At 42.5% G+C, this 10,422-nt stretch overlaps 1 protein-coding gene across 1 annotated transcript in view; it reads right to left on the reverse strand.

Moving 5' to 3' along the window:
* Window positions 1-676: 676 nt before the first annotated feature.
* The window catches only part of ACVR2A (activin A receptor type 2A), a 78,521-nt gene continuing 68,775 nt past the window's right edge, over window positions 677-10,422 (reverse strand). The window contains exons 8-14 of the mRNA XM_018566774.1: window positions 10,290-10,422; window positions 8,566-8,709; window positions 6,905-7,050; window positions 6,665-6,779; window positions 5,612-5,750; window positions 4,393-4,523; window positions 677-1,105 (exon numbers count right to left, since the gene is read on the reverse strand). The exon at window positions 10,290-10,422 is cut by the window's right edge and continues 11 nt beyond it. Of these exons, the coding sequence (XP_018422276.1) occupies window positions 911-1,105; window positions 4,393-4,523; window positions 5,612-5,750; window positions 6,665-6,779; window positions 6,905-7,050; window positions 8,566-8,709; window positions 10,290-10,422 (1,003 nt within the window). The 3' untranslated portion in view covers window positions 677-910. The remainder of the gene's footprint in view (window positions 1,106-4,392; window positions 4,524-5,611; window positions 5,751-6,664; window positions 6,780-6,904; window positions 7,051-8,565; window positions 8,710-10,289) is intronic.

Raw genomic sequence — 10,422 nt, forward strand, 5'->3', positions numbered from 1 at the left:
GGATGTTGTCACCCTCGCCCAGGCACTGAGGGAGGAAGTTAGGTAAAGCTGAGTATATCAACACCTCCCCCAGGTATTTTAATGCAGTGTTTTGGGGAGGAGGCAACCTGAATAAGCAGGCCTTGCCATTGAGGTGGACGGTTCGCTTTAATAAACAGAACTTTTAAAACGCCAATAAAAACGACATTTAAGATTAAAAGTTACTTTAAGAATTCAGATGCACTTGTTTATGCTGGTTCTAGGTTCCCCTAAAACTACAACAATGAATAGCGGTGGATGTCTTTTTTTTATGGGTTAAATAAAACCTACCACATTTTTATTCTTAAATAACACAAAAAAAATTGTAATACATACATATATATTAAAAAAAAAAAAAAAATGGTTCGGTTATTTAAAATTGCTAAGTGTTTTCAACGGTATAATTTAAATTTCGAGACTGTGGAACTGAGGTATAGCTTGTTGAGGGAGGTTAAAACTATGCTTGGAAGCCTCTTTAAAATGTCCCACAAAAAACTTTCCTTATAGGTTTCTATACACAGAAGAGCAGCACAGGGGAACATTCACAAGCTGTGTCATATTGGCATTACAATAGTCATTTATAGAAACACAACAGCAAATGCAATAAAAACAGTTACCCTTTTTTTTTTAAAATCTGAAATGAAATGCTTTGATTTAAAAAAAAAAAAATATTCATAAAAAAACAGGTAAATAGGTCAGTTGTCCAGAGAGATCTCCTTGTTTCTTCATGTTTTACTCATTCCATAATTCGCCGTCGAACCGTTGCGGGCCACGAGGAATGATGTGCCTGGTGCGTCCCCCGAGGGATGGACGTTGCAGTACAGACCAACCATTTCCGCTGAGAGTCATTCCTTAGCTTAGCAGCTGTGAGTCTGTTGGTCTAGTGCAAGTATCATAGACTAGATTCCTTGGGCGGGAAGTCCACGTTTGTCACCATGGTGACCACTGTTACAATGTCCTCTGTGGTAATGATATTTGTGAGTCTTTGCATCTGGATAATCCGCTCCTCCACACAGCCTGCCGATAACCTGGCCTCCGCGTCGTGATCCCAGCACTCCTCGATGGTTTCACAGAGCATCGCCAAACCCTGGGGGGGAAAAGGATTCAATGAACAGAACTTCACAGTACATATCACTAACACCATGGTTTTCTTCCACCCCAGAAGATAAAAATACCAGAGATGGTGAATCCCATGTACATCCAATCCCATGTGACACTAACCTCAGGAGTTAAATATTAAAAATGCATTCAAGTACCTCAACTACTAACAATGTATCTTATTTGTGTATGACTCGGGTATAGATCCTCCAATCATCTCTGAATTGGTGCCGACACTGTCCTTCCTTCTGGAGGGTGACTGCTTTTGTTCCCCATGGTCCCTGTGTGTGTTGTAAAGTAGTCACCGCTCCAAGCTTGCTCCTGTGATGGACTACAATCTCAATACAAATTAGTAAACTAAATATGAGATTGTAGTCCATCACGGGAGTGAGCTTGGAGCAGTGACTACATTGCAACACACACAGGGACCATGGGGAACAAAAGCAGTCACCCTCCAGAAGGACCGGCAGTGTCGGCACCAATTCAGAGATGATTTGAGGATCTACAGCCGAGTGATACACAAATAAGATACATTTTGTAAAATATTTAAGGTGATTGAATACATTTTTGAGATGCAACTCCTGAGTTTAGTGTCAAATGAAACTAGAACCACCGACAACATACAAAATGTACAATATATTATCCGGGCTTACAATAGAATTAAACACTGCCCAGTCTGTTCTCACCCAAAAGTATAAAAATACCTTGTTATCCTGACAACTGAACTGATGCATTTCCTTTACAATGGTGACAACAATCTCTCCCTTTGCTATGTAAAGCTTTGCACCATCATCAACCTTCTGTTGCTGTCACCGCGGATTGACCATCTTCTTGCTAGGCACTCATTTGGAGGCAATGCCCAGCCCTGCTCACTGCTGCTCAGCCCCGCCCACTGCTCATGAGTAATTTAGTTCCAACAGCAGCTTGCTATAATAGGTAAAGGTCATGCAAGCCCTGCGTTCAACCCACCCGCTTTCCTCCTAAGTATCTGGCGGCACGTGCACCGAGACAGATGTCTAGCGCGGCTGCCATGTAATTGCAAGGTGATGCTGACTGATTTTATGAAGGGAGCATAGCTGCCACAGGAGAGGGTTTCCATGAGGGCAAAAAAAGAAGTCTGATCTACGTCACACATTTTGTGTTTTATTTTTATAATTACAACAGTTTTTATTTATTTTTTTGTACATACAATGTTCTCCAATTGTGGCGAAATGAGGGGGAAGCGTAAAGTGCACCTATATCCAGACTATGGACACATAATGAATCCCTTCTATCAAAGATCACAACAAAGACTTAAGTCCTTTCAGTTAGCTTCTAACGGCTGAAAGGGGCCGACAGTCTGCCGAGATTCTGCAGCAACAGGAAGAGAGCTCAGGCCAAGATTTCAGTGCCTCTGTTGTGAAGTTTAAAGATGAGTTTCTCCACAGTGCTTAAAGCTACAGAGATGAAAGGGGGGTTGCTGTAAAGTGCTTTAATTGCTCATTCGTTACACAATCTCCTCTTTGCGAGGCGATACTGAGCTGTATGTATTAGAGGAAAGCATATAGCGAAAAGGAATTGCTAGGCACTCTATCTTCACAAGTGGTAATGTAATATAGAATAATTCCATGACAGTATCATTGTACTCTATAACCACTGTCATGGAATTATTCTATATTATATTACGAGAGAGAGAGAGAGAGAGAGAGAGAGAGAGAGAGAGAGAGAGAGAGAGAACTGGCATAAGATCAGTTTATATGCATTAAAAAAAACAAACAAAAAAAAACATTATAGTTGCCATTCAAAGCTGAAAGGCAGTCTCGTCTATGGATAGAGCAGCTCTGTGATATGACACAGACATTGGGAAATATGTGCACTGAAACATATACAAAACTATCACACATCCTCATCAGGTTCAAGGAGCCACGGGACAACCACAGGTCTTCTGGTAACAACAACTACTTACTGCATGTTTCTGCCAACATTCCCTTAAAATGGGCCTTTTCTTCTTATGTACTACCACCTCCTGCATGTCCTCTAGAGAAGGGTGCTGGCCTATTTCCTCCTCAAACGGTAACATGTACTCGTCTACAGGACCTGGAGAGAGAATTTGGACAGAACAATAAAAGGCTTAGGCTACAACGGAACAGCATTTTATAAATCAACTAAACAGATTCAAAATATGGTAATTTCCTGAACATATAAAGCTGAACACAAAGGGGTTTAAAAAAACTACCCTCGCAGTGAGGCCAACACTGCAAAGGTTACATACTTGGTTTTTTTCCACAAGCTGGCCATACAACTGACAGTTTCTTGTCTTCAATCTGCGGACTGAACGGAAGAAAGTGACACAATTCCTCTACCAACACAGTGTGTCAATCGTGGAATCGCCGCTGTTTGCATTGTATTCTGGCAGGTGCCGCTGGCTCATTGGCAGCCGGCTCTGATCGTACAAAGATTTTCCAGCCGGCTCCTTCGATCAGCTGATCTAGGAATGCCGGCTGAAAGGGAGCCGACAGCCCCACACACTGTGCAAATTTTGTCCAGTACATTGAAAACTGGCAATAATTCGACCAGTGAAGGTACTAGTAAAAAAAAAACAAAAAAAAACCCAAACAGCTCATCTTAACCCTCGCTTCCCTAGCAGTCGGCGCTCACCTCTTCGCCAATGCTCCAGCTTGTAGGAGAAACCCTCAGCATCCTCACTTACAATGCATGCAGCTTGCATGCTCCCCCTGTGCTTGTGTGGGTTTCCTCCGGGTACTCCGGTTTCCTCCCACACTCCAGACATGCAGGTAGGTTAATTAGCCCATGTATGTATGCATGCATGTATGCATGCATGCATGTGAGATAGGGACCTTAGATTGTAAGCTCCTTGAGGGCAGGGACTGATGTGAACGTGTACTATGTAAAGCGCTGTGTAAATTGTCGCCGCTATATAAATACCTGTAATAAATATAAAAACGTGACATCAGAGCTGCAACCACTGGATGAAGCATTGGGGCGCCATGCACATAAAAGTAAGAACTTGCAGGTCCAGTATGGCTGCATGAGAGAGAGAGAGAGAACTGGCATAAGATCAGTTTATATGCATTAAAAAAAACAAACAAAAAAAAACATTATAGTTGCCATTCAAAGCTGAAAGGCAGTCTCGTCTATGGATAGAGCAGCTCTGTGATATGACACAGACATTGGGAAATATGTGCACTGAAACATATACAAAACTATCACACATCCTCATCAGGTTCAAGGAGCCACGGGACAACCACAGGTCTTCTGGTAACAACAACTACTTACTGCATGTTTCTGCCAACATTCCCTTAAAATGGGCCTTTTCTTCTTATGTACTACCACCTCCTGCATGTCCTCTAGAGAAGGGTGCTGGCCTATTTCCTCCTCAAACGGTAACATGTACTCGTCTACAGGACCTGGAGAGAGAATTTGGACAGAACAATAAAAGGCTTAGGCTACAACGGAACAGCATTTTATAAATCAACTAAACAGATTCAAAATATGGTAATTTCCTGAACATATAAAGCTGAACACAAAGGGGTTTAAAAAAACTACCCTCGCAGTGAGGCCAACACTGCAAAGGTTACATACTTGGTTTTTTTCCACAAGCTGGCCATACAACTGACAGTTTCTTGTCTTCAATCTGCGGACTGAACGGAAGAAAGTGACACAATTCCTCTACCAACACAGTGTGTCAATCGTGGAATCGCCGCTGTTTGCATTGTATTCTGGCAGGTGCCGCTGGCTCATTGGCAGCCGGCTCTGATCGTACAAAGATTTTCCAGCCGGCTCCTTCGATCAGCTGATCTAGGAATGCCGGCTGAAAGGGAGCCGACAGCCCCACACACTGTGCAAATTTTGTCCAGTACATTGAAAACTGGCAATAATTCGACCAGTGAAGGTACTAGTAAAAAAAAAACAAAAAAAAACCCAAACAGCTCATCTTAACCCTCGCTTCCCTAGCAGTCGGCGCTCACCTCTTCGCCAATGCTCCAGCTTGTAGGAGAAACCCTCAGCATCCTCACTTACAATGCATGCAGCTTGCATGCTCCCCCTGTGCTTGTGTGGGTTTCCTCCGGGTACTCCGGTTTCCTCCCACACTCCAGACATGCAGGTAGGTTAATTAGCCCATGTATGTATGCATGCATGTATGCATGCATGCATGTGAGATAGGGACCTTAGATTGTAAGCTCCTTGAGGGCAGGGACTGATGTGAACGTGTACTATGTAAAGCGCTGTGTAAATTGTCGCCGCTATATAAATACCTGTAATAAATATAAAAACGTGACATCAGAGCTGCAACCACTGGATGAAGCATTGGGGCGCCATGCACATAAAAGTAAGAACTTGCAGGTCCAGTATGGCTGCATGAACTGGCAGTTATGTGCAGCACAGTGTTACATGGAGACCTGCCCAAGTTAGTGACAGATTGCATGGACCTTTTCGTGCTTCACAAGTGTTAGTGGAAAAAAAAATAGACTATTACTACTCTATACAGACTCACCATCAGATGCTGTGCACCTAGACGCCAGTTCCCACAGGACGAGACCGAAGGCGTACATGTCTATCCTCAGGAAGGAATCTCTCTGGAAATTAATAGCACCCTCTAACACTTCTGGAGCCATGTACCTCCGAGTTCCCACCTGGAACACCAACAATACACTTCAGATTCAGCTACACATACATTGTAAATGTTTCTCCAGTAAGTTACACAGCCCAATTTATTAACAAGCGTGAAGTGAAAATTTTTAGCAATGCCTCAATTGCAGCTGACACTAAATGCCCAGTGTTGGCTGGTGCCAGATGCTAAGGAAAGCGGTAATGTCCTTTCTTCAGTCATGCGACATTGCTCAAGCCTAGAGATTGGCTGCTAGAGCTCTGTTATAGTGGAGGTTGCCATATGCTCCCCCCCATACCCAGATACAAAGTATTTTAAACAGTGCTGGCCACAGAAGGAACAGCAAGGAGCTTTGACATGGTCAGGGGTCTGGGCCCATTTCTGAAGACATTGTCACTTTGCCCTGAATAGATAAGGGCACAGTTTATCTTTAAATATATATGGCCCCATTTATTAAAACGCATGAAGTGAAAACCTTTCATAATTGCCACAGAAAATAACCATTGTCTCTCTTAACCTGCTAATACCTGGATGGGAAATCTGATATCAGGAATACGTCTAGCTCGTATAGCACCAATAAACACTAAAAATGAGGCTGGGTGTCTCATGAGAACACATGAATGTAGGCACAGCCAATATTAATTATCATATACATAAAAAAAAAAAAACATCTAAATATTGGGCAGGGCAAGAATCAGGCAACTGAAGTGGGAAAACATGCAAATAAACATTTCCAGGAGGACAAATCTTCTGAATAAAGCTCTTTTGTAATGTGAAAGCCCCACCTACACCCAGTTATCTCCCACACTTTCCTGGTTCAGCACACCAACACATGGCACATTGTTTTGGCCTATGGAAACTCATGTGACTGTAAATTTTACATGTGTGGAATCTAACACACTTGCGCAGAGATTTATTTCTACATGCCAAGACACCTACCTGACCATGTGTGTCACCGGCAGATTTGCCGGCTTCAAACTTAAGAGCGAGACCAAAATCTGCTAAACAGGCTGTCAGGTTGTTTTTCAGAAGGATGTTTTTGCTCTTGATATCCCTATAGAAAGAAGGGGAAACATGGCTTAGTGAGGACTTCCAGGGCCTCCGGCACTCCCGGATCTATTCAACGTTTTCAGTCAATGGGAGCACTGTCCAAACACAAATGGCCAACAATGGGATTACCTGTGGGCTACTGCTGGCTTGTGGCCATCTTTCAGGTTGGGGATATCTTCGTGGAGGTATGACAGACCCCTAGCCATCGTCTCAGCAATGTGATACAGCTCGTTCCAAGTAAGCACATTTGCCTTGAGATAATCTGTAAGCGAACCCTGCCGAAGAGAAGTAAAAAAAATATTGTAATTTAGAAATGATTGCAGTAGTGACAGAACAGTCCGGATGATTTAAAAAAAATCAAATCAAATCAAAATCTGCTTTTCTCATTGAAAGGTGTAAGGGCTTGTGGCCCCTTCATATACTCCACACTAACTCAAATTATCTAAGACCAAATGTATTATTATTTTAGCTTTGGATAGAGTAGGGAAAGGTCAAAGCTCTGTACGCACAGCAGAATGGTAATGGAAATCTCTTGAAAATGAGGGAAATCCCCTTTGACAGTTGATTTTGGAAATTGTCTCCCCATTGGAAGATTTCTCTGCTATTCCTGTTTCAGTAACAAACATTTTGGACTTTTCCCTCAATTTTAGTTCTGCTGACAATCATGGTCCTCAGGACAAAAATAAGGAGGACGGCTCTGCCCAGAAGGACTCAAAGTCAGACAGATGCTCTAATCTTCACTATTTAAAACTAAAACTTTTTGGCTTTAAATACACTGTAAACTCCAGTCAAGCTCTAACTTTTTTTTTAGTAGTTTGGGATAGAACAGGGAAAGGTTAGAACCACGGTAGGATTATAACTGCCATCTCCAAATGTTCCTATTGGAGACATTTCAGCTGAAACCCCATTAGGTCAAAAAGTGATGGGAAACATCTCTAACGCAAATATTATAGTAGGATAATCCAACAGTAATTTTTAAATTCTTCCACACACTAACCAGATGTGAAGAAAGAAAATAAAATGGCTGGAGTTCTATCTGTGAAGATAGGAAGATATTAAAGCCACCATTGCAAACTGTAGAGCTATGCACTGAGTGGCCAGATTATTATGACCACCTGATGTTTGTAGGCAAATTAGCTATAATTTTGCGCTGAAGTTGCTAGAGGGCCAGACCATTATAAATAGGGAAGCAGGTTGTTTACCACGATAGTAGAAGTGATTTTTTTATGAAGGTACGGGGAAACAATGTGATTTAACAGCCTTTGAATGTGGGGTGATTGTTGGCGCTCAAGCCACGGAGCGAGTATCAGAGACCGAAAATGACACCACATGTCCCAGAACTGCCGCCATTCAAGCTGGGAAGGGCTGGGCGGAATACGTGCCAACCCCGGAGACTGAAAACTATGCCGCCAATGCCATCATAGGTCTCAGAGCGGATGTGACTGAAGCTGTGAAGGGCTGGGTGGGAGGGATATTAGCAGCAAACTGACTAAGGGACTACAGACACGCGGTGCATAGGCAAGGCACCCTATAGCTCCCAAGAAGGAAGCAGGGATGCAAACTAGCCGTGCTAGGACAGATCTGCTTCTGTTTTAAGTGTGGTAAGAAAGGAACAGGAAGTGGGCCTTATATTTTTCTACGGCAACCCTTCAGTAAGCACATGCTCAAATGGAAAAGAACTAAGAAGCTATTGTTGCCCACACATATTTATATCTACAAGTTAAATGTATGAACGCAAAAGTCCCACAAGAATTGCACGTGAAAGTTAGACTGTCCAAAAGGAATCAAACCTTTTCGTGAAAAGCACTTATGAGCCAGAGATCCGTGTCTAGGTTGGTGCCACGTTTTTCTGCTCCAATGAAATGCAGGATATTTTCATGCTTCATACCAGGCAAGTTGTAAATCTCGTACTCGTTTTGCCACGACAATTTATCCTGAAGAACAGAAACAAAAACAGTTAGAGATTTGTTCAGAGGTCTTAAGTGGATAAATACCTTTATCAGCATGTAGAGTGATCACTACAGAGAGCAAATCTTATACAGTTACTCATAACCCATCCCCTGTGCAATCCAAAGGCATTGGAAGGATAACCTACCCAGACATATTCCTACTGTACAAGCCATCGTAACGGAGCACATCAGGTGGAGACATAACCGAGGTAGCCACACACATTTTACATATTAGAGTTTGGTTATATTTGGAACAAATGTTCTTTTAAACAGGTCACATGTGTACAATGTTTTTACAAACCAAATTACGATCATAATTACCAATGAAATGGATAGTGTTTAATATTTTATTTGTACAGTTCTTTTCCCACACACCATGAGGACCTTTTTTTATGAAGCACATGCTATAAACCCAACCTGAGAGATCGCAGCCATTTTTTAACTCAATCTGCATAGAACTTGATTGAAAGCAATCAAAAAATCTCCGACTCCAAGTAAGATTTTTTTAAAAGATATGATCAGAGTATTGAAACAGCAGGATTATTAAATGATCAATTTAAAATGTTTGTGGCCACCTTAAAACACACTACTGAGTACTGTACACAATCAAAGCATTCTATTTCAATCAATTATTCTTCCACAGCCACTGAATCAATATTTATGGAGATATTCTATCACATCTCCTGTATCTACTTCAGACTATTGTGAACTTCAGTCTTTAAGCAAAACCAAAAGTTGCAAACCTCTAAAACTGCAAGTTAAACAATGCATGTGTGGCTTTCTAAATAGGCTTCTGAGCTGCTATTCAGGCATAGTAGCAGGACCTGGCATGCTTTCCTCTTGGCTTGATCTCTGCTGGCTGCGCAGCAGGGAGTTCATAGTTTTTCCACACATCCCTCTAAATATGTCACCATGCTGCTACATTTGCATAAAGTGCAGAGCTCATCTCTGTACAGAACAACAAGTTTTATACTTACCTGTCCCCAGCCTGAGATCCACTGGGAGCCGCACATATGCCACTTCAAAACCCAGAAAAGCACATACTCTGTAGAGGCGAAAGATGGATGGCCTTTCCATAGGCATGAATGACAGAAGAGCGGGGCTGGGAGTCTTCAGAAGCAGAAGCCGTGCAGCTACCAGTGGTCTCAGAGGAGTGGGGACAGGTAAGTGTAAGACCAGGAGAGGATACCGGGGGCCTTAGGGAGCCTATAAAGGATAACTGAAGAAGAGAAACAGACTGAAAACAATGAGGCCTACACTTGGTTAGATATTCTGGATGTCATAGTTCCTCAACAGTGTGACAGATTGTATTGGGATAATTCAGTATGCACGCCTGATGACAAGCTCAGGATATAGTTTATGTGATGTCACCTATCAGGTTTGCTCCTAGTCACGGCAGGAATTAAACAGTCACTCAGTCTGGATAAAGTTAGCAAAAGAGAAGATTTCTTGAAGAAACATTTCCTAAAAACAAATTTTTTCTCTCCACTTCAAATGCTGGTAACAAGCCCGAGCAATCGTGATGAAGGATCTGGGGGATCACGTTTAAACACGCCAGCACATACCTGTATGGGGAATATTTTGACAGCTACGAGTTCATTTAACAACTGCGCCTTCCACACGCAACCAAACCTCCCTCGAGCTTTTACTTCCAGTAACTGCAGAGGCTTCAACCCCAGCAGCGGAGAGGGGGGGGGA

The sequence above is a fragment of the Nanorana parkeri genome, unplaced genomic scaffold (assembly GCF_000935625.1).
Source record: "Nanorana parkeri isolate BGI_ZX_2015 unplaced genomic scaffold, ASM93562v1 scaffold974, whole genome shotgun sequence".
NCBI classification, from domain to species: Eukaryota; Metazoa; Chordata; class Amphibia; order Anura; family Dicroglossidae; genus Nanorana; species Nanorana parkeri.